Source organism: Parasteatoda tepidariorum, chromosome 6 (assembly GCF_982258835.1).
Source record: "Parasteatoda tepidariorum strain Cologne lab strain chromosome 6, Ptep-v5.0, whole genome shotgun sequence".
Taxonomy (NCBI): domain Eukaryota; kingdom Metazoa; phylum Arthropoda; class Arachnida; order Araneae; family Theridiidae; genus Parasteatoda; species Parasteatoda tepidariorum.
In genome coordinates, this window is record NC_141760.1 from 45,736,868 (window position 1) to 45,761,915 (window position 25,048).

Genomic DNA, 25,048 nt, shown 5'->3' on the forward strand with positions numbered 1-25,048 from the left:
ACGTTTCCCCCTTCCTTCTCCTCTTTTCAGTTGTATAGGAATGTACTACGATATTTATATGTACTACGATATTTATATGTACTACGATATACGTATGTGTTACACAAACATGCTTCCAGTCAATCATATATGAATCATGAACCAATAGAGAGAAAAAAGTAACAATAACAATACTTTAGAAAATTACAATGTCAAAAGGAAAAGTGTTAGGTAAATTTCACTGAGTGACAAAAGATCCCAATACGTTGTCACTCATTTACTGAATTTACTAATTTATTTTGAATACATTAATCTAATTTATAACTTCAGAGTGCAAATCATACATTGCATATGGTAGTTATAATGAAGTTTAGAAATATATAAAGATAAATTGTAGAGGTAAAATGCAGTCGTAAGGAGGAGAAAAATGGAAGGTAGCAGAATTCGCTAATATAATTTTATTTAGTATTTCTGTATTGCTAAGTAAATAATGAGTGGAATGACATAAAACTATTGTTCTATGTTTTACTGCTTCACAACAAGTAAAATTGTTAAGTAAAATTGTATCGCCGAATTATTCTACTACCATCCATATCTTCCTCTTGCCTACTCCAAAAAAATAGAAAGCAAAGCAAAATAATATGAGAAAATGCGAAATCTAATATTATAAAGCATCAAGACTAACTCAAAATAATATTGTGGCGAACGCTAGATAATATTAGTTTGCACAGAATCTAATATTATATAATGCAGAGCAAACAGCCACCTCTTGCATCTTTCTAATATTAGAAGTTGTGCAAGATAACGTTGGATTTTGCTGATTTTCTGATGTTATCTAATATCAGGTGCTACTTGGGTAGCCTTTGATAATGTTCGAGAGGCATATGCAACAGGTTTTTCTTTACCATTTATGATGTGTGATAAAACAGCACCAATCCCAACAGGCGAAGCATCACAAGATTCTTGTAAAGGAAGATTTTCGTTATAATGAGCTAATACTGCATCTATCACGTTAAAAGTTCTTTGCACTGCTCAAACACTTTGTTGCACTCATCAGACCATGTCCAGGGAACATCTTTGTTTAAAAGGTTATACAAAAGAGATAATAAAGTAGATGAATTTTTAATGAACTTAGACTGATAATTAAGCAACCCTAAAAATGATTTAAGCTGAGTAACATTTTCTGGAATTTCAATTTTCCCTATAGCTTTTAATTTCTCTAAGGTAGGATGGATGCCATTTTTGTCAATGATATGGCCCAAAAATTCAACACTACTCTTAAAAAATTGACATTTTCCCACGTTTACGGCCTTTAGCAATCTTCTGAAATTATGATAACAAACAGCACAAAAGACAAGCATTTATTTCCATATTATTTCATTTATTATTCTACATAAATAACAGACTATATAATTTCCTAAAACTTATGCGAGCTCATTTTCGCTATATTAACACTGATCTTCCTAATACATTCTTAATGATCAAACATTTATGCTTGAATAAATAGACCAATATGAAAACATTTTCAAGTTATCAAAACTTTTTCCCCACAAAAATTTAACAATATTTTCAAACAATAAACTCAATCAATTAGTGTTACACACATAATAAATAATTTTCCAGTAGAGTGGATATATAAATGCATTACAAAATTCATTCTCAGTGAAAAATAACACGTGAATAAAACTTAGTTGTTGTTTCTAATCCCCAAGAGGTCCATCCCAATTAGACCAATTCCATAAGTCCAAAAATGTCCAGGAAGTCTAAAAACAGATGAGGTTTTGAAAAAACCTCGTCGATCTTAAAATCGATACAGTTTAGAATATGCTCGGGCGAAGCCTGAGCAGTGCTACATTTAGTGCAAAGTCCAAAAGTCTTTTGCCCCTGAACATACGAGAGACACCTCAAGTGACCACTTGCAAAGTGAGATAAACAAGTCTGCTGACTTCTAGGTCCCTCAAAAAGCAAGGCACTTCCAGGTCGTTTTCTGAAATACCAACTATGCGGAGGAGGAACCCTCCAGAGGTCCATAAACATTTTTTTGCACTCTGAAAAGACCTCGTTGAAAGTGGAAGGTAGATCTGGCTGTAGAGGTTCCAAAGAAGCATCCTTAGCCAGTGAGTCCGCCATCTCGTTACCTTTGATTCCAACGTGTGATGGAATCCATTGGAAGTGTACTCCAAAGTCCGCAGAGAGCCTGAAAAGCATCCCCAAAATTGAAGCCGCAGCCCTGTCTCCAACATTCATCCAGTTGCTAAGGTGTTGGATTGAAGATTTGCTATCCGTCAGTATCCATATATGCTTAAAGTCAGGCTCAGCAATATTCTCAACATGTCTTAGGCCATTTTCAATCGCAATAAGCTCAGATCTGAAAACTGAGCAAAATTCAGAATTTCTAATTTTGAGACTCAATGTGTACGTGGGTGTTTTAATAAAAACCCCACTACCTGAATGACCTTCGTCGCTCTTGCTGCCATCTGTGTATAGTTGTAAAGCATCTGATGGTATTTGGCTAATAGTTTCAAGAGCCATTTGTTTCATAAATTCTGGGTTGTCTTTACTTTTATAGGCCGGGTACAACAGCTCCGTATGGAAATGGATACCTGAAAAATTAGTAACAGGGCTAAAACATGACCTCAAGGAGTGAGGCTCAATTCGGCAGGGATATTGCAAGTCTACAAGATGAATTGAAACAGGCAAAGAGAAGGGACTGTTTCTCTTCAGTCTATGGTTATTTTTCCAATTTTTGAGATAGTAAGAGGTTCTGTTCTGATCACCAAAACTGATGAGCTTATTGTAGTATTTCTTGAGACTGGAGTTCCTTCTCATGTATAACGGTTGGAGGTCAGATTCAAACAGAACAATTTTATCTGGACAGCTACGCCTCAAACCTGTAATAATTTTTGCAGCACTAATTTGGACTCTTTCCAATCTATTCAGGTTTGTCTCTGAGGCACAGGAATAAATAGGTGCCCCATATTCCAGTATGGGTCTAATAAGTGCAGTGTATGTTAATTTCAAAGTTGTAGCATCTGCTCCCCAGTCTTGCCCAGAAATATATTTTAGGATATTTAACCTCTTTCTACACCTCGATTCCAGCAGTTCGATGTGCTTATTGCCAAGAATCTCCTGGTCCATAATAAAACCCAAGTATTTTGCTTTCTTTTCGTAAGGCAAATTTTGACCGTTAAAACAAATAGTAGGTTTATAATTGTATATGTGCCTATTGGTAGTATAAAAACTAACAACAGATTTAGATGAGTTAAAAACCAGTTTGTGTTTTTGAGCAAAGTCACTCTCATCTTTTAGAGTGAGGTTGATATTGTCTTCAATAGTCTTAATGTCATCGTCAGAGTGCCAGAGGACGACATCATCGGCGAAAATACCAACATTACATCTCTTAGATATCACCTTTTCGATGCCAGCAAAAAATAGGCAAAAGAGCAGAGGCCCCAAGACGGAACCCTGGGGGACTCCCTGGCTGAGTCTAAAATTTCTTGAGAGGGTCTGATTGAATTTAACTCTGATGGTGAATTTAACTCTGATGGTCCCCCTCAAATCCTGCTAGCTGCCTCACCGTGGCGAGGGGGTGCCACTGGGCGGAATGGGCGAAGTACGTCGGGAGCTTAGCTCCTGGTAGGGCCACCCTAGGCGTGAAGGCCATTCCATTATGCCCAGCTAATGCTAGCAGGTGAAACTATGGAGCTAAATCAGTCTTCTACTTTTGGTGCTCCAGGTCACTTTCGGCCAACAGAAGCTGTAACACTTTCCCCTGTACCATGAGTCTAGTTCCAGTTCATAAAACTTAACCTTTATGGAACGGAATATATAAACATTTATGCAATCTTTTCGAAATTAATTAGTTAAAAATGGATGCAAAGAATATGTAAGGCATATTAATAATTTTTGCTTACCACAACAAATTAGGTATAGTTCGTTCACCAGGAGTTGGCACTTGGCTTCACCTCCTTGAACGCAGAGTTAATTTCAGCGCGGAAGTTTGAAGAGAAACATCTCCGAGCTTGAAATTGAGACAACCCATAGTGAGCACCAAGTACAAACAGTGACTTCGTTTTCAGTCACTTACTTCACTTTATCATATGCTATTATACCTTTCTTTCTCTGGCTAATTAAATGTATTTTAAATTTAAAAACTGCTGTTTTCCCAGAAAAATGTCTCAAAAAGGACAAACTAATCTCTCAAAAGAGAGAAATATCATAAAAAATGTTGCAAAATATCATCAAATTTATGAAATATTTAACGTTAAAAAATGCAGATAAAGTTTGCGAAATAAATATTTTTGCCATATGATTGCCAAATAGCAACCTTGTTCAGGATTGCTCACAACCTTCTCCCAAAAATAGCGAAATTATATCGTCACATACCACGTGATGAAAGCGGAGCCAAGTACCAACTACTGGTGAACGAGCTATGCTGTAAAAATTTCAGCACGCTAAAGACGCCATAACAAATATGCATACTGTGGTGATTTAAAAGATATAAAAAGTCGCCACGATGATTGAAAAAGGTAGCCCATTTTCATTGCCACCAGAAAGATAGGACCTTCAGTTCCTCTTGCGGGCTCCTTATATCTTTAAAAATCAAAGATAGCAATCCTGCTTCAACAAACCCACTTCCGTTTCGATTAGAAATGAACAGAAATAGTTAACGGGAAGCTATCCACATTATTCTAATTAGAGCTAGAGCCAGCGCCATTCTGTAAGGTTGTAATATTATTGAGTATTTTTCCAGGTGTGAATTTATTGAATGAACAGTTAAAATAAATCGATTCGCCTCTTAAATGCTTTAAAGAAAATTTTTTTAAAGAGAAAAGTAAGTGTGTCTGTTAAGTTATTTAAATCGATTACTATTTGTAGTTACTTGATGAATTTGACTTGTGTGGCCGTTGGTTATCAAGATGTGTTTACTAGAAATCAAATTTCCTACCTTACTTTACTTGTATATAATTCAAATTCTTGCATAAATATAATTCCTTTAATTTTCTAAGCATATAAAATAGGATGTTGGTTTGTTATTTAGACTTTAAGTTTAGAATTGAGTACCCCTTGGATTGGCGACAAATGGAGATTTCCGTATCGTGATTTGTGGTAGAACAATCACCAAGTATTGATAACTTCCAGACAGCGGCCCCCTCGAAAAACTAAAAAGAAACATCATAGAAGGGAAACTAACTCGTAGCCATCGCCGGAGGGGATATCGTGATCTGTCGCGCCAACTACAATCGCCAAGGTGCCAAATAAATTTTAAACTTGCAAATTTTAAAAAAAAAAACACCTAGATGTTTGCCCGGGGGGGGGGGCTACGAGTTGGTCCTTTTCTGTGATGTTTTTTTTTAAGTTTCTCACAGGCCACTGCCTGGAAGTTTCCAAGACTTGGCGATAATTCTGCCACTTATTATCCCCCTTAAGAACAACTAAATCACAGTAATAAAGTTTAAAAACAACTTAATCATATTAATAAATTCAATGTTGGGGGATATTTCCGTATCCTGATTTACAATTGCAATGGTGCCATTTGGTAACTTAACATGTAAATGTTTGCCGGGGGGGGGGGTGGCTACGAGTTATACACTTCAAGATGGTCCTTTTCTGTGATGTTTTTGAAGCTTCTCGTTGGCCGCTGTCTGGAAGTTGCCAAGACTTGCCTATCATTCTGCCACAAACTCCACTCTTTAAGATTTAAGGATGCAATGGGTATATTTCTGTAACGTGATCTGTTGTGACAACACCAAGGTGCCAAATAGATTTTAAGCTCACAAATGTTTTTAAAAGAAAAACATGCAGATGTGTGCCGGAGGTGGCTATGCATTATACCTTTTGAGTTGGTCTGTTTCTGTGATTTTTTTGTTTTGTTTCTCGCAAGCAGCTGCCATAAAGTTGCCAAGACTTGGTAATTATTCTACAAATGATGATGCTGAAATCTCCCTTATGCGTTGATATATGCCAGATCATTGATTAATTTTCCTATTTATTACTTCCTAAATTTTTCATTATTTTTTATGTAATTATATAGCTTAGAAAAGTAAGATTTACAAAGATTTCCGTGTTGTTCCAAGTCCCGGAAACTCCTAGGCAACAGCTAAGGCAGAAACTTTTAAAGAAATCGCAAAAGGGATCAACTCGTAGCCACTTTGGACACTATAGTTTTTTTAATTTTTATAAATTTGCAAGTTTAAAATCCATTTGGCGGTTGTAGCTGAAGTAACAGATCACAATACAGAAATATCCCTATTTTATCAAAATAATTTTTAAAGTTTTTGTTATTAACAGAAGGGAATATCAAATTTATGATTTTTCTGTTAGTTTTGAATTCCACCAATATTAAGCTTCTGTAAATAAAAGCTTTGCTATCCAACAAGATTCTTATAAAGTTATGTAAATCGGAAATTTAAAAAATGAAACTTTCTCAAAATCCCATTATCATGATAATCATATCTGTACCAAGAACCCCTTTTTTTCTGTCAGATTTCTCGTTCATACACTGTATCAAGCTTTTATTACTCAGGTTTGTAGGAGCGAAACAATACTTCAAAAACATGAGATTGAGAGAAAATTGCTGATTTCAGCCAAAGTTATTTGAGTGCTAACTAAAATTGGTAATTAGAAAAGTAATTCGGAAATTGTGGACATATAAAAGATCTCACACTCTAAGTCTGCTGTACTTATACTCGTATTTTAAACTTGTATTCCTAAAAAAATGTGACTATGAGGAAAAAATTTTTCTGAATGTTTTAAGAGAGTGTGATGACATCCATAAGTGCAGATATTGTAGATAAATCAGATTTGTGATAGAAGATTAATTTAATCAATGCAGTAAATGTTTATTTTTGCTTAGCTGCAGGGTTGGCAAGATTTTGCCGCAGGTGGAAAAAAATGTCCTGGCAAAAGCAGGTTTTTGCCAAGCAAAGTGACAAAAGCCTATATTTTCCAAGATGAGAGGACAACAACACATTTTTGATACAAAATTATTGAAATATATACTGTAAATATATATAATTTTAAAAAAATTAACAAAATTAATTAAATCATAATGTATTAATAATATCATTTTAGCAGATTAAAACGTTATTGATCGGAAAATTAGTGATTATTCTCTTTTTTCCAGTGAAATGAACTTGTTTTAAATTAATATAACTATAATTTAAAGCATAAAATATCTATCAACATGTGTAGTTAATTAAAATATACAAGTGTCAATGCAATTTTTTAAATTTGCGCAAATTCAATACTTTACATCATCATATTAATTATTAATATTTTAGAAATAATTGTCGCATGTAATGTATCAAAATTATTGTTCCTTATGATTGATTTAAATTTGTTTCAAGTATTTTCGAATAATATTTAATCAGCAATTTAGATAATTTGGTTTTTGCTGGTTCTTACCAGTTTTTGCCACTGTCTTGGCAAAATACCCTCTTTGCCGGCAAAAACTCCAACCCTGCTTGGCTGAAACAAATTTGAATTAATATCATATAGGTAGCATGTAAATTTTGCATTTGAATTATCGCATTTTGTCGTGATCTTTTTATTTTTTATAATCCATCATGATTCCTTTCAATTCTTGTTTGTTAAGTAACTTATTTTAAGTTGGATACATTTTCTTTTAACTAAAATGGTGTAAGGAAGGCTTTAGGAAAATGCTAATACAAAGATTTATATTTGACTAAATTATACATACAAAATTAAGAAGGATATCATATAGTGTACTAGAAAGGATATAGTAGATAGATCTAGATTCGAAAATTCGTAACACAGCAACTCTAACCCAAACTTTTTTAAAATGATGTATAATTAAAGATTATATCTTATTACAATATGAAGGAATAAAAGAATGAAAATAACATTTTAAATAGGGATTTAAGGAATATCCAACCTTTTTGCCAAATGTTCATTTGGCCGAATACTTGTGAATTTCATTTTGCTGAATACTATATAGTTTTGTTGAATATCTATATATTCAGCTGTTGAATAATTACTTCTTACTTTCAAGATATACATTATTTGTATTCTTAATACAAGTGGAGAAAAAAAAATTAAGAGATGAAAATTGTTTTAAAATGATAAATGTAATAATTATAAATAAATATAATAAACAATATGAATTATATTTATCATTATTCATAAATATAACTACTTTTAAATTCAAATTAACATACTGGATAATAAAGATATTCAGTCTAACATTAAAAATTTTTTTTATACACTTGTATCAAGTTTGTATTTATACAACATAACTTGTAAGTTCCTTATAAATATAAATATTAGTTAAATGTTCCTTATATGTCAAAAATGCATGGTAATAAACTTTTAATTTTCTTAAATATCAAAAAAAAATTTTTTTTTTCAAAATATAAATATTTAAACAATTTTTGTGCAAAATTTTTCTGCACATGCATTTGAATATAAATTTCTGAGATTTTAAATCTCTTATTTTACCTTAATTTAAAAAAAAAATATTTTAAAACCTGCTGATTTCCTATAGTATAATTAAATTTCCATATAATGCATGGCAACTGTTGGTAGTTTTGAAGTTTATATATTTTCTTGGCAAACTTCAGTTTTTGACGGTTTAAACCAGTATTATACCCTTGTCATGTCAAAAACCACTTTTTGACGTAAAAAACCCAACCCTGTTTGGAACGCAAATAGAAAAGTGAAATTTGAAGAATTGAGACTAGATTACTTTATACCTAACCATGAGTTTTGTAATGCTGATTTTTTTTATTTCTATTTATTCTTTTTTTTTTTTTACAGAAAGGACTACTTTCTTAAAGTTAACTGTGTAGTAATATATAAGTTTAAATGTCAAAATAAAATTGCAGTTCTAATTTGTTCAGTTACAAAACAGAGCAAACAGTTTTTTTTATTTTATTATTTTTTTTATTTGCACTAATTTAGTCAGCTGCTTTACATCAAATAATTTTAAAGAGAAGAATGTTATATATTTCTAAACAAAATTTAATTATTAGGTAAATAATTCCGAGTTTTTGTTTAATGAAAACTTGATAATAATTGAGAGTAAATAAACTTGACAAAGAAATTTTACTTTAAAGGAAACTCTAAATTAAAGTATTAAAGAAATTGATTAGTATATTAATGCAAAAATAATATAAGTGGTAATGTAAAGAATAAGATTTTTAAGAAAATTAATTGAATTAAATATTTCTGCAAAACACACATGGACAGGAAAATAAAAAAAAAATTCTTTTAATTTTAAGAGGATATATAAGATGTTGAGAAATTTTAAGATGTTTAAAAATGTTGAAAATGTATTTGTATGAATAATTATAAAATATGTATTGAAATTGATATATAAGAAATTGATAAATATATTATTCTAAATGTATGCATTCTTAAGTTTATTATTCAAATTGTATCAATTATTGTAAAAACAAACTAAAAAATAAAATTAAAAAAAGCTGATGTATAATCACATTCTATCAGAAACATGCTTTTATAAAACTCAACATTAGTTAAATCTAAAAAATACACTAATATTTTTTTTGAATTATAGTTTAACTAATTATAATCTTTAATTAAAATTATTTTTCCATAATCAAAGTAATTATTAATTTTTAAAAATCGAATACATGACTCAATATTGAATATTTTTAAAATTCTGCTTAAATTGTTTATTATTGGTGTTATCTATGGCGATTAATAATTTTTTCTACAGCATATTATGTAATTAAAGTTTGAATTTTTTTTCAAGTTTTATCTATCATATTAAGTTTTTGGACGACTAAATGAATACCAAGGTGGTCCGATTGGATAATAAAATTTTCATTGCTGTTGTGAACCCTATATATATATATATATATATATATATATATATATATATATATATATATATATATATATACTGTTTGTCTAAGATAGGTACTCTGCCAGGCATTCGTCTGGAGCTGTGGCGGTGACTATGGTAACGAGGTATGATAATTTCAAGTGGGGGTTCGGCGAGAGAAGAGACCTCTTTTATTGAATCTACCCTCCCTAAAATGCCCTCTTCTTGTTTCCATAGCACCAGACTGCTGCAGACTTAGTGGCGGTCGGAGTACCTATCTTAGACAAACAGTATATAATCTATGTGTATGTGTGTGTGAAGAACTTTCTACAATAGGAAAAAAAATATTTAGTTTTCTGTTTCAATGTCATGTTATCATACTTTAACTTCCAGCTCTCTTTAAATTTGTTTTATTGGGTTTAAATATGGCAATTGAGGAATTTTGTTAAAAGCTTGTGGTCAGTTATAGAGGTTCCAGATGAGAGCTTATGCTAGTTATTTTGATATAAAGCGAAGTTGTTCGAAATACCTTAATTTTGGACTGATAATTGTAAATTGTATCTTAAAATATTTAAATAAACAGGTTGATTCATTGTATTGTGCCATCTCATCTATAAATATGAAGTTACTTTATGCTTAACTGTCCCAACTAAGTTCTTAGGATAAAGCTCCTCATTTTTTCTGCTCCACATAATATATTGAAACCCAATGTGATTTGTCTTCATCTGTCAATATGACATTATAGATATGTTTGGGATTTATTTATCATTGATTTTGTTAAGTAAAGCCTAAGGTTTATGTTTTTTTGTAAAATTAAAATACTTTATATGCAGATTGCCCATTTAATTTAGCAGCTCTGAGAACTCGTCAAAGAGTTTCGGGTGAAATTGATGCAGAATATTTTTTATTAAGTTTTTCAGAATCTTTTACAACACTTTGAAGAATTTTTTATGCAATTTTCATGAACCTATAATTTATATCATTCATCATGTAGGTTTAAATTCCATCTTTTAAGCGTTTTATCACATACTGCACAGGAATAGAATAAAATAAGCTATTTTTGTAATATTCATTAAACTGATTTACTACTAATGATGACAAATAATCAACTTTCAATTGTTGTATGTTTTATTATGACCAAGAGCCATTTTTAAATGATCAAAGAAAATATGAAGTTAGAAATCAAAAATTGTGATCTAATTCAGGTACCTCAAAAATAATAAGAAGAAATGAAAAATAAGTAAATAAAAAAGTAAAGCAATGGATGCTAATTTTAATTATGAATTTATCCAAAAACATTTAAGTGTACGATGGCTTTTGTAAGGTAAAATTATTGTTACTTTTGATAATTAATTTCTTAAGAATGAACTTTTACTTACATGTAGTTTTATTAAGAATAGATTGTAGAGGTAATTAAATACCCATTCTGAAATAAGCACAGAAAAAGTTATATGTTTTATTACACTTTATAACGTCAAAATTAAATTACGATATTTGTGCTAGTTTTAATTTTTACTGTTGGGATGTAATTTTGGTATGAAAATATTTTTCTACTCAAATTTTTTACAAAATTTAAGTTTATTTCTTATACTTATATTTACATGCATATATTTCATAAATAGCTAAAACATTAGTATTTTTAGTGACACATTTCACCATTTACTCTAAAACTAGCCCAAAGTGACCATAAACATATTACAGTCACATTTTAAAACTTCTGAGCTTACTTTAAATTACACCAGAATAAACATTTTTCAAAAATTGTGCTAAATCTTCTTTCTATCAAGAATTTTCTATCTTATTCTTCTTTCTATCAAAGATTTGCCCAAAATAATAATAAAATTTTTTTTGTTTGTTTGCAAAGTTGGGAAACTGATTATATAGTTTGATTATAAATTAATTTTGATGTTTGATTAAGTTCTTTAAAAATTATTGTTCGTAAACTTCAAAACACTTCCAAAGTTTTTTTTTTTATCTAACAAATTTTGAAAATGCGAAACAGCTATTCCATCTTGTTCGTATCATCCAATCACACCATTTTAATTAATTAACAACATGCTTCTTTCGTTATTTCAGCTTTTGGAAAATATTTGTTTTATTTAAAGCCAGCTTTTTTTTAACATTTTAGTTGGTCTTTTTTCTTTCTCCTAATTGTTCAAACTAATAAAGGCTCCCCCCCCCTTGCTTGAATTCAGCATAATGAATTATTACTTTTCGAAGAGATTATAAATAAAAGACTTGCGGAACCAATAATTTTTTAAAATATATGTCAGAAAGACTAAAAAATAATAAATTCATATTCACAAATAAAATTAAAACATTCATACCAAAAATATAGAACTCTTGTTGTTGTATGCTATGACTTATGAACAGCAGTGACAGCTTCAAACTTATCACCGAATAAAGAGAAACTAATGCAAAAGAACTAACTTAGGAATGAAAATATTCATTGAAACATTTTTAGAAGGAGAAAGTTTTCACATCAGATTGTTCTTGAGCTGATCATCTTCTTCAAAGAACTGAGTGTGAAAGAAGGATTTTTTTTTGCTTCAATAAAAGAAAACTGGGATGAGGAGATTGAATATTTAGGATAGACAAATGAAAGAAGAAGTAACATTCAAGAAACAAGCTTTCACGTTTACCAAATAAAAATATTCCTTATCAAGAAATCAGATTTTAATTCTACTAACATTGATGTTCAAGATAACACTTATATTTGTTGAAACATTACTAGGTTTTCTGCTAAAGTAATCATCACATTTTTTATCTATGAGTTACTTATCAGCTCATAATGTGAACAAGTTTAGGAAAATATTATAAAATAATTACCTTTTAAAAATAAGCTTGGAGCAGTTGAAGAAGTTGGTGTTTATTGTGTGTGAAAGATATATTTGTTCATTAAAAATAGTGTAAATATCAGGACCAGCAACTAGTGTAAAGGAATAGTATTCTGTTTTGTTTTTGTGTTTTGGTCTGTGTTTTTGCCCAAAATAGCTTATTTCATCATAATTTTTTGAATATTACACTTTTCCTACATTGTAATTTTTTTAAAGTTTAATTTATTAACTTCTTTCTTTTAATAAGATAGTCTTAAATTCAGATAAGTAATATTTTTTAGTTCTTATTATTAGTCCTTTATATTATCATTTTGGTCCTTCATGAATATTATATTATTGGTCTTTTTGACCGGTGATGAAATTTTCGTAACTTCTATGTACACATGTAATTGTTACTCTTTTTGCTCAATGTATGTGCAGAATAATTGTTGCAAAAAATGTTCTTCTAAGATGTTTAATAAATTAAATGAAATAAATGTACCTATAAAAGATTTCAAAATAGCTATAAAAAGATTTTTCACATGTTAATTTCTTTTTCAAATGCTTTACTTTCTTGCTTACTTGATAATTACATTTTGAGGGAGAAAAAAAAAATTCAAACAATTAGGTTGTTAATCAAGAACTGTAAGAAAAATTTCAGGTTTGTCTAGTATTTTGACACAGAAACTTTATATTTCAAAAAGTTTCATTGAAATAAAAATTCACTTTTATTATGTATATTAACCCATACACAGAGCCGGATTATACCTTTCGTAGGCCCTAGGCATAGCCGTTTTTGGGCCCTCCCCTCCTTCCCCCACTCCTCCCCTCTTTTCAAAATATATGCTAAAATTTCTTGCATATTTTTTTAAAACATTTTTATTAATATGGATTTTAATTTACAAATTTGTTTATCGAACTTTATCTGCAATACCGACATACTGCCGATATTGCAGTTGATATCGATAATACCATTATGATTAGTTCGATCGATAACTATGTAAACACTTCGCGTCAACAATACAACAACAAACCAGCAAAGAAAAGAGTGAAATTGATAGTGAAATTAATTACAAGAAATATTTACGCCATTTTAGATGTATTAATTTCAGAAATGACTAAAAGGCGTAAAGCTTATAGTGATTTGTACGATAATTCCGGTTTTCTTGTTCACAAAAATTTGTCAGAAACTAAAAGCGCAAAATTTGATGAAAATTTACTCATCCGATTTAGAGGAAATCTTTGTAGATGAATTTTTACTATTTTCAAATTTGTATGAACATAAATCTGCACAAGAAATGTTGAATGCTCAAATTAAAGATAAACTTGTGAATACTTTTCCTGACGTTCACATTGCATTAAGAATATATTTCGATCTTGGATCAAATGCAGAAGGAGAAAGATCCTTCTCCAGATTAAAATTGATAAAAAATTATTTGCGTTCAACAATGAATCAAGATCGTTTGGCATCGCTTGCACTTATGTCTATTGAATACGACATTTTGCGTAGTTTGGAATTCGACAGCATAATACAAGATTTTGTTGAATCCAAAAATCACAAAAAAAGTAATATATTAGATCATAAGATTCTGCAAAATAATTTATTACCGAAAAATATAATATTTTTATTTGTATCTTCATAATTTTGTGCAAAATACACTTGTTGTTTTTAAAGCTAAATTATTTTTGTCAAAATTTTTTTTTTCTCCCAAGTTTTTCGTAGGCCCTAGGCACGTACCTAGTGTGCCTATAGGTTAATCCGTCCCTGCATATACACTTTATCAACTTTAGATCTTAAGTTCCTTTCCCCTTCCTCTTATGAACTTGTAGTAATTTTTAAGTTAAATTTGAAAATAAGTAATGAGATTCAGCTACCAGTCATGAACTTAATGGAAAGATATGCAAATTTTTGTATGATATATTATCTACTTTTAAACTAAAAAATTTAATTAAATCTTAGCATTTTGAATTGTATTTTTGGTAAACTGTGCACGCCACTAAATATCATGGTGTTAAAATATTTTGATTTGGAAAAAAAATCATAGTTAAGGAAAGGAAACATTTACATTTGTATTTTAATTTGCCTGAAATGATTTTTATTTATTTCTGGAAAGCTTGAGTAAAATTTAATGAATAGTATATTTTCTTTTTAATTTTCTTTGTTTTATTTAAATTTGCTTTTAATTTTATGTGACATAATCTTTTTTTTTCATTACATCAGGTCTTACAAATTATGTGTTGAGAAGAAGAATATGCTAACAAGAATTGACAGGCCTTGATTGAAAAATTTGAAGTTTTATCATTCCATTTTTATCTTATAAAATTAAGCAATCACATTATCTTTGAAATTATAGATATCAGTAATAGCAAAGAAAATCAGAATTTCATAACTCTATTACTTAAAATTTGTTTTCACTACAGATGGGTCCCAAATCAATGTTTCTTTTGAAATGCCTAGATACATAAAACTTTATTCAAAATTCTAGAGTCCATTTTATAGCTACTTTCCTCCGCTATAACTTAAAAACAGATGGAAGGGGAATATGAAACATTGTCCGATTGTAAACCAAAGAGTGGTTTAAGAACCAAAAGAAAATTGACATTTATTAAAAAATGTTTCTGTTTTGAAAATGGTTTTTCATCTAAAAAGAAGAAAAGCATTGTTAATGATGCGTACCGGAAGGATTCTCCTTTATCACACTCAAATGATTACATAACTGTAAATAATATTAAATTTAATGCCACTGCACCTAAACTTGCTAAACCGTGTATTGTGAAATTATCACCTTTGGATCCTAAGTTATGTGCCATTTTTGAAGGCAGTGTAGCAAAAAGTTCATTGCCGAAAAATTTTCAAAATACAAATTTGAATGATGATAAGCAAAATTATTCTTTGATGCATGTGAAATCTATAGATATTCAGAAGAAAATGAAAGATAAGTCTTCAACATCTGATTTAAGAAAACTTGTAAAACCATGTTCAGTGGTTTTGGAGAAAATTTGTTTAAATTATTTTTCTAAAGACTTAAGAATTAATTTTCCTTTGCCACTTAGTTCCACTGGTTGGGTTAAATTAAAACCTTGTAGCGTCAAACTTCATAGAATAAATACTAATGAAGCAAAAATATCTAACCTTGATATAACTGAAGACATAAAACCTTGTATTGTTAAACTTCAAGAAATTACGTCAGAAGTACTTTCTGTGAGTGACAAAAAACTTGACATGAATGTCGCTTCAATTGAAGAAACAGCAAGTTCAAAAAGTCTTCATTTGAATGTAACATTTAAAGAGGAATCACCTAGTTCCCAATCTGATTGTGAAGAAATATATTCCTGTCAGAACGTTACAACTAATATATTTAACCAATTTCGAAATATTAGTATTGAAGACAACTCCCAAAATATGTTTGAAGTTAATTCTCTAAAGAGTAATGGTGCTATAAATGTGACTGAAGTATGTGATACTTATCCAAATGAATTGATTTCTTTAAAAGATGAGAAATTTAGTGTAATCACTAAATTAACAGAAAGTGATTCTAATATCAGTTCTACTAAAAAATCTAAAATGACCCTGCCTCGACTTAGTCCTTTATACAATTCATATTCTGAAAAAGTTTTTAGCAGTTCAAAGTCTTTTGAAATCTTAAAAGAAGGAACTGTTTTAGTTGGTAGCAGCCTTAAATGTAATGAGCCTTCTAGTTTGAAGTTTGCTGCAAAATCTTACTCTAGATCCAGTAAAGACAAAGGATTACAAAGTCAAATGCAAGAAAATATTATGTATCACTGTTTTCATTGTAGCAAAAGTCTACCCAGTCTTAAAAGTTTATATTATCATTTGTGTAGAGAAAAACAAAAAAGAGGGTACCCATGTAAGTTTTGTGGTAAAAATTTTGATTTATATGGGGCTCTTAAAAAACATAAAAAGTGTCATGCACTAAGAAACTCTTTGAGCTGTACTGATACAATGAAAAGTCGACGGCCACATAAGAGAATGGGAAAAGCTAATAGTGTGTTGGGATTAGAAAATAAAGTAGATATTAAAGATTTCAGTTCTCCTAGTGAAACCATCGGTAAAAGAATGAATGATAACGAAAAAGGTCTTGAAAGGAAAGAAAATAATTCTTTCTCCAAATTGAAACCAAAGAGGTTTAAGACCAAATTTTTTTTACAAAGTATATCAGATGCAACAACAAGTTCTGGTTGTTATTCATCTGGTGATTCTAATTTCTTACATTATGTTTGGAATTCTGATGATAGTGAAGTTGATTTATAAATGACTGATTCTGGCAATGAGAATGTTTAAACATGTTCAGAAAATGTTATTTAACCAGAGCTTAATTTGGTTACACTAACCTAGAAAAAAAAAATTCATTTTTGTAACGAAAAAAATATTTTTAGCGTCCCACTTCAGTTTTTCATAGAAGACTATGTGACACGTAAAAACTAATTTTTTATATTGCCATGAGCATTTGAACAGCAGACATTTTAAATCTGTTTTATATATATAAAAAATGAGTTTCATTTTACTTGTCTGAAGAATGAGTGTTGTTAGAAAAGTAAAACAGTTTAAATGACTAAATTTGCTATTAAGCCAGTGTGGAATCAAGTTGGTTTTGTAAATTCTTAGTTTAAATAAAAGGCTTGTATTCTTTTTCATCGCTCTTTTATCAGGTAGAAATAAATTAATCCAATGATTTGAATAACCTGAAGAAAAGTGAAATTGTAAATTCACTGTATCTTTTGAATCTAAACATTAAAAAAAAAAAAATTATGATGAGAGCTCACGAATAAAAGAGATTTGTTTCTTTTTTTTTGGTACTCAAAGCCAAAATTTTCTCTTTATTTACTGTTAATTAAATATTTATGTTTTAACATATATTTTCAATTTCATCTTTATTTAATGTTTTTTAAAATATACTTTAAAAATCTTCTATGCATTATGATTTTGTGATTATTATCTTCGATTTTGGATGGATTTAACCAGTTTTTGATGCTTGTCATGTCAAAAACCCAACCTTTTATTTTAGCAAGTATCTTAATTGGAAATAAACTTTCAGTTTTATGTTGCATGCAATCTGTAAGATAAATGTTTTTAGTCACTTTCAAAGTAACATGCTATGTGTAGATTCCTGTAGTGAAAGAGTTAATTCTAAAACAGCTAATTTACATTAATGTATTGTAGTAATTTATTGTTTTATTATCTAGTACAAACAGTAATTAGAATGATTGATTATAATTTAAGGCTTTTTAGTAACATTTCATTAATATGCTAGTTAACTCTAGTTATTAAAATTTTTTAAATAGCAATATTTTTTTTTTGATAAATAATAAAACACCTAGTCTATGCAATTGTTCATGGTTAAAGAAATTATTTTCTAAACTTGAAATCTTTTTTATTTATTTTCTATATGCATATGTATTTGTATAGCTTATGAAATATGGTGTTTTTCGCTTCATGTCAGCTTAGTTTAATGTGTTGTTATTTTCCTCATGAATAAAAAAAAACTATTGCTGTCTGTATATATAGCATTCATGTTCTAACATCTTTATTAAAATGTTTAAAATTGAAAATGGGTTGTTTCAATGATATTTTCATAAAATGTCAAAATTGACAATCTCGCCAAACCATGACTTAAAGAGCATATTAATGGCATAAAATAATTGAATTGCATAGAATTTCCTATAGTCATCTGCCTGTGAGCTTCTGTTATAATTTTTTACTGCATGTGAGCTTCTGTTATAATTTTTTAAGCCATAACTGTTACTTGTATGTTATAATGCTGTCATATAATTAATAACTGTTTCTTTTTTTAAAAAAATTTATCAGTGTACAAAACAGAAAAGTTTATTTTTGTATTGCATAGCATTATGAAAGTGTTTTTACCCACTGATATGTATTGCCTTTAACAGGGGTTCCCAACTTATGATTGAGTTATTTAAAGATTTTCAGAGAAAAATTAAATAATTAATATATATTTTTTTAATTTCAAATCTTGAAAATTTTTTCATATTTTTAGTGTAACATGAAAATTAATTTTAGCTTTATTATGAATGATTGTATTCTTAATCACTTAGTTTAATTTTATATACTCTATTACTAAGGTTCATCAACTTATTTTTCTTATTTTAAAAACTGGCACTTTTTCTCGTAATTTGCTTGAAACTGTGCATTAAATAAAAAAATAATAAATTCTTGGTTTGTAAAGTTAATTTGGCAGTTGATTTTTTTTAAATTATTTTTTTTATGGTATTGTGATTTGAAAGTGTTGGGAATTCCTGCCAAAATTCACAAAGTGTTTTGATTTTTGTTGAAGGGATTGCATGTTATTTTTTTTAATTTGTATTTTTTTATATAAGATGTTTATACTATGTTAATTGGATTAGTTTATGAAATAAAGCAATATATTATTCCTCTTGGTCAGTTTTATTTTATCCAATTATTTATCAAGGATTTCAATTGTTTTGTTTATTGGGAGCAATTTTGTTGAGTACCCTTCAATTGAGATAGTGTTATTATATTTGAGATACCCTACATTTTGAGTATTATTTTTACATTTTGAGATTGCATTCTCATTTTATCAGTGAGTTTATGGTGAGAAATTCATGATTATTGATCAAATTTTAAATATATGTTTTTAAGTTTTTTAGTATAAATTTTTTTTCATAATCCTTTTGTCTTGTTAATGTTTGTCTCTAATCATTGTAAATTTATTAGTCAGCAGTTTTGGCAATATTTGTACCTTGAGTTTTCTCAAAAGTAAATCATAATTGGAAACTATTTTAAAACTTTAAAGAATTCCTCTTTCAAATTTTTCTAAAATGTATGGCGTTATTCCTATTGTTAAATGACTTAAAGACTGAGGTAATTTATTATTAAGTGCAATATTTATATCTAAACGAATGCCATATAAATAAATCAAATGTTCCAATGAATGTTCAAAAACTGATATGTTTTAAAATAGTATTTTTTTTGTTTTGCCTTAATTACAATTTAAATACTTTCTCTCTGATTCATTCCAATTTTGTAATTTCACCCACTTTTTTTAATACTGTTTAGATAGATCAACATAATGCTAAAATTAAAGAAATTGCGAAAACTTGGCATTATATATATATTTTTATCTTATACCTGAATAAGTTAATTGCAGTTTAAAATGATATTGTATGTTACGATCAGCCTTTCTAAGACAAAATTTGGTTTGCAAGTAAAATTGCTGGGGCAGTTTTAATTTTTATTATCTTGATATTTTGTCTGTACATATGAACTGATAATAAAAAATCTTGTTTTTTCCTAGAACAAAGATTAGTGTAATAAAAGTAAATAATACTTGCATCGACTTGGTTTTCAAAATAAATAAAAAAAATATTAATAAAATGTTAAAATATTTTAAAACTAGTTATTCTTTTATATATAAAAAAAATGGATCTTATTAAAAGCGGTGTTTTTTTTGTTATTAATTTGAATGTTTTTCTCCGTGTTTTGTAATATATTAAAAAATTATTAATGTTCAACTTAACAGGAGAGAATAAGACTTATTGGATGGTGGTATCTTCTTTAGTTTTTTACATTTGATTTTCCAATTACGAAAAGGTGTTCAAACTAAGTAGTTGGCCGAATGGCGTCCCTACCAATGTGATCTCAGTAATTTGTGGTTAACATGCATGCATAATTTTTTAAATCTTTTTTTAAAAAAAGAGGCCAATTTTAATTAGGAAGTTTATTTTAAATTAAAAGTTTTAAATTAATTTTATGACTATCTGTCATTTTTTTTCCTAGTTGAGTATCTTGTTAAGTTCCGGAAGTGTTATATAATGTTGACAAAATTGAGTTTTTTTTCTTTTTTCTTCCTAATACTGAGATTTAAAGCTTATATATAAATAACAAATAAATATTTTTTTTAAGAGAAAAAAATGCGTCTCATTAGTTTGAACTACTTGTTGATAAAATTTTAAACCTCAATTTTTTGCTGTTACCTCACAGTTTTAGATGCAATTTTTGTGCTTGACAAGGCATTATATTAGTAATAACGCAAAACTATAATGGGGTGGAGCCTCCTAACTGTTTCGTTTTCAATGTAAATATTTGCCTCATAGTGAGGAAGCCAGAGAAAGAGTTTAGTCGATTCTGTCGCATAGTGAGTTGTTTTGCTTACTTTTGAGAAAGAAACCTCTTCGCACATTTCAGAATCGGTTTTTGTTTACATTTATAGTTGAGATGAACCAAATATTTACGTTTGGCTTTAAGCTCGGTCGGCAACTGTGCCACTAATTGAAAGACTAGTTGGCCATTCTGATGATTCTATAAAAATGCTCAATCTTTTTTTTTTATTTTCCTCTAGGCATTTATGAATAAACTGGGCATATTTGAACGATGCGTTTAATGTGCACTTAAATATTTTTCTTTTTATTCTAGGATACCATTGTCACGTTATATGGTTTAGTTTTTCTGCACGTCAGTTTGGATGCACTTCAAGTTTTCGTCCCTGCTAACAATTTTACAACTTTAGTTCGGCCAAAAATGAACTCAGAAGATGAAGCTAATGTAACTTCACAAAAGAAAGAAAATAAAACTAATTCACCTATGTTAGAAAATGAGAAAAGCCCTAAATCGAGGAAAACTTCAAAAAAGAAGCAAAATTTAGTGGATACAACCAACAAAAATGAAGAGACAAAATCGAATAGTGAAGAATCATCTGAAGATAAAGGTGAGACCTCTCCTAAGAAACAAAAATCAGATGAGAACTCTCCCAAAAGCGATAAAAAGAAAACGGAAGGTAATGAAAATGTGTCCACAGATAAATCCAAAAAGAAAAGTGATGTTGCAAAGATAAAGTTGCCTACGAGAGAGAGCACACGAATTAGTAAACAATCTCAAAACGAAGAAAACTCAAAATCTAAGGATGGTGAAAAATCGTCCAATGACACCGGAAAACAAAGCAATGCTACTGTTAAGAAAAAAGCTGCTGCTAAGAGGAAAATAGAACCTGAGAGTGAATCTGAAAGTGAATCAAGTAGTGAAGATGAGGAAAAAAAGAAAACCAAGAAAAAAGAAAAGCGTACTTTTACCTGTTTCCACTGTAATGAAGGATTTGCACAAACGACTGAACTTTTCATGCATACTTGCAGTGGAAAGAAAGAAAAGGGTTTCATGTGTGAAGTTTGCGGTAAAACATTCATTTTGCGTAGCTCTTTCATCAATCACAAAATCATCCATTCCAAAAAGAAGCCTTACAAATGCACTTTGTGTGGAAAGAAATCTTCTCAGCAAAGTAATCACTTGTACCACATGAGCCGTGAACATCCTGGAGAAAAGCCATTTTCTTGTTTGTTTTTTCCTTGCAACAAGAGTTTTATGACGCGTATGGAACAGAAAAAGCACCATATTCTTCACAGAAAAATTCTGTGCAAGTACTGTAACCAGAGTTTTGCTGACAGACCCACTATGTTGAAGCACCGAGAATCCGAACATGAGAAATATTTTTCTGATGGTAAAAGCAAGAAGTCCAAGAAATCTCGTCAAGATTCTTCAGAGAATGAAGTAGTTGCAGAAGCGAGCAATGATGCCAGTGATTAAATGGTTTAAGGTGAATGACATTTTGTTTTCCGAGGAAAATGTTGCGTGAAACGGGCAAAATAACAGAATGGAAGTCTTTTATTCCTTTCCATAAACTGAACATAAGCTATTAAATGCAAACTGGGGTGTACTAAAATGTACAAGATAAAAGTTTCGACGTATGCAACTGTGTTCATAGCAAGTGGTCATTTTATTTTAAAATTATTTACATCTCATCAGGGTCAGATATTTCAACTGCTCAAAAGAGATTATTAAGCATTCATATTCTAAAATATAAAGCTCTTGAGCATGGAAATTCAGTTAAATGTAACTAAAATCTAGTATTTTACTACGAAATTAATGATAAATATATTCATAATTACAGGTTTCTCACAAAATTCTGAAGAAAAACTCTTACTTTCCGGTGGATATCTTTGTTTCACAAGAAATGTTACATCTAACTATATTTTTGGTCTTAAAGTTTCTAAATCAATGTCAAGCCATGATCTTGAATTGCATTACATTAATCACTAGTAAGATAAATTTTAAAATTGGTACTGGAGCATTTAAAAATAAGAGACTACTTAATGTTTACCAAACATCGGGCAATTGAATCCACAAATTTTAAAAGCCTTTAAAAATTCAAAAACTTACATTTTCTTCTTTATTCTTCCTTACCCTACACCCAAAATTTAAATTCGGGGATTCCAAAACAGTCTTATTATTTATTCATTCTAGCTGAAAAATTAATGAACTTAAATAAAACTTTGATCCAGCTAATTTGCTTTAATGCGATCTAAATTAGTTCTTATTTAATTTTCAGACAGATTGACAAGGGTCTTCACCCAGGGGGGTGAGGAGAAGATATTTCGTCTGAGGAATTTTATACCGACAAGTTTTGATTATTTGAGGAAAATCATATTTTTATTTATAAAATTATATTCATGATGTGAAGGATTGAAAAAGACATATTTATGATCAAAAACTTGAACGCTTTGAGTGAAAAAATTACTGTGCATATTTTATCTCGTGAGAGTAATTTTACTAATAAATATTTTACAATTTAAGTTTTGGACATTTAATTTTATTTCAAACAATAGTTGCCGTTGTATGCTTGTGGTTAAAGCCAAACAATTCTTTAAAGCAAAGATAGTATGCATTATAAGAAATTACGAATTTCAAATCTAAGGTATTAAAACTCCGTAGCTTCTTTAGGTACCTTGGTTAAAGAGCTTCGAAGAAAATTCTTTATAAGATGATGTAAATTCTCATTTTTGAAATCAAGGTAAATTTACTTAATTACAAGTTCTAGAATTATGGATTCCTTTGCCTCGCTTTCATAAATGGCGATTGATTCTTCTGTTATTGAAATCAAATGCATTGTAAAAATGTCCCATGAATTTTTATGACTATGACACTAAAACGAATGCTCATAACTGGGTAAATGTTTTCTTTTATCTAATTTTTGCTGTTATACTTATTTTTGGTTTGGTGATTGGAAGTGAATTTCTTTAGTTCTTTATTTTTCTTGAGATTAAAATCGTAAGTATGCAGGCAAAGGCCCTTTTCTTACTCTTTTGTATTTATCTGTTATATTTGAAATAAATGTACATAGTACATTTAATTATTCAAATTAGAATAGAAAAAAAAAATACGTGTGTGTGTGAAAATACAGCAAAAAATTTATTTCTATTTGAAATTCCATACATTTAAAAAAACATCCTAGATTTAAATATATAATTGTTCTGTTAAAAAATTTTATTATTTTTTTATATCTAGTATCCAAAGAAATATTTGCTTGTACTGATTACTTATAAAAAAATAGTTATTTTTTTCCCCGGTGTTATAAGTTTTCTCCCGTTGACTCGCTTTTTTTCTTCAAATTCTTACTTTATTAACTTATTTGGCATTAAATTAGCAAATTAATATTCTTTCTAAATCAAAATGTACTTTTTAAGTGGACATTTTTTGTGACATTGAGTTTCGGAAATTTTTTTTATGACAGAATATTAAATAAATTATATTAAATATTAATTATATGAAATGTTCTTTTACATTTATATGTTATTTGTATTGTATCGGTGTGTTTTTTGGTCATTTTTTCCCTATGTAAGCAAATACTGTTTTCCAAAAAGATTTCAAAATGACAATTATAGTGTATGTAACTTGTTCCAGCCTTAACTCTGTTCGCCTAATATATATTTTAAATCTAGCATTTTGAAGTGCCATTGATTGTTATAATTGTAGTATTGTAAGCATTTAAAGATTGTAAAATTTAAATATTGAAATTCGGCGAAGCAATGTTCCCACAATTTATTTAACTTTTCTGTTTGTGCTATTAAGATTGGAAATTATTTAGTAATATGTATTTATATTTGCATAATAGCTATCAGTGTGTTATTTTAATCATAAATTGAATAAAAATTTTTTGTTTTGTTTATATGTCTTGACCTAAGTGCATAAGTTATAAAATAAAAATCACAAAATAAAAGAGTCTTAGGACGTAAGACCTCAGTTGCAGGAAGTAAATACTACTACATACCAGAACAAAATCCTACTTTTTTTCAGTCATTCGAAGATTGAACAGATGGTTTTAAATATTTTACATTTATTGATCTATATTAAAGAAGCTTTACTAACAAAAGGTTTTAAAAAATACCATTTTTCTCGAAATTCTGCAAGCTGCTCCAAAACTGATGAGATTCGTTGTACGGTGAAAAAGGTAGTAAAAAGGTGTACTATGTGAAAAAGGTAGTAATTGTAACAATGAATGAACGACGTGGATTTACGATAGATCGTTGCAAATAGACCGTGTCAAGAAGACCTAAAATTTGAAATACGCGTGTTGTAATTACCGGCCAGATTTTCATTTCCAGTACCCTATGAAAATAT

General features: G+C 29.2%; 2 protein-coding genes across 4 annotated transcripts; one reads left to right on the forward strand and one right to left on the reverse strand.

Annotated features, from left to right (window-relative positions):
• Positions 1–986: 986 nt before the first annotated feature.
• On the reverse strand, positions 987–3,648 carry LOC147808011 (uncharacterized). The gene is made up of 3 exons (XM_087166823.1): positions 3,557–3,648; positions 2,027–3,466; positions 987–1,302 (listed from the first exon to the last, which is right to left on the reverse strand). The coding sequence occupies exons 1-3, from the start codon at positions 3,646–3,648 to the stop codon at positions 987–989; spliced, it is 1,848 nt and encodes a 615-aa protein (XP_087022949.1).
• Positions 3,649–4,638: 990 nt separating this feature from the next.
• Positions 4,639–24,596, forward strand: LOC107439622 (uncharacterized). 3 transcript variants are annotated; one of them, XM_071178725.2, is made up of 2 exons: positions 4,639–4,813; positions 21,017–24,596. In XM_071178725.2, the coding sequence occupies exon 2, from the start codon at positions 21,122–21,124 to the stop codon at positions 22,175–22,177; it is 1,056 nt and encodes a 351-aa protein (XP_071034826.1). In that variant the 5' UTR covers positions 4,639–4,813; positions 21,017–21,121; the 3' UTR covers positions 22,178–24,596. The 3 variants fall into 3 exon arrangements, with proteins under 3 accessions (XP_071034826.1, XP_015907773.3, XP_087021910.1); XM_016052287.4 differs by lacking the exon at positions 21,017–24,596 and adding an exon at positions 14,825–19,019 and having other exon boundaries at positions 4,668–4,813; XM_087165784.1 differs by lacking the exon at positions 4,639–4,813 and adding an exon at positions 4,850–4,939.
• The last annotated feature ends 452 nt before the right edge of the window (positions 24,597–25,048 follow it).

Excerpts from the sequence above, each read along its gene's own strand:
- LOC147808011 (XM_087166823.1), bottom strand. The coding sequence starts at position 3,648 with ATGGAATGGCCTTCACGCCTAGGGTGGCCCTACCAGGAGCTAAGCTCC. Across the intron at positions 3,467-3,556 it reads AGTGGCACCCCCTCGCCACG|ACTCAGCCAGGGAGTCCCCC; the intron begins GTGAGGCAGCTA and ends AAGAAATTTTAG. Across the intron at positions 1,303-2,026 it reads TTCAACGAGGTCTTTTCAGA|AAGATTGCTAAAGGCCGTAA; the intron begins GTGCAAAAAAAT and ends TCATAATTTCAG.
- LOC107439622 (XM_016052287.4), top strand. The coding sequence starts at position 15,134 with ATGGAAGGGGAATATGAAACATTGTCCGATTGTAAACCAAAGAGTGGT.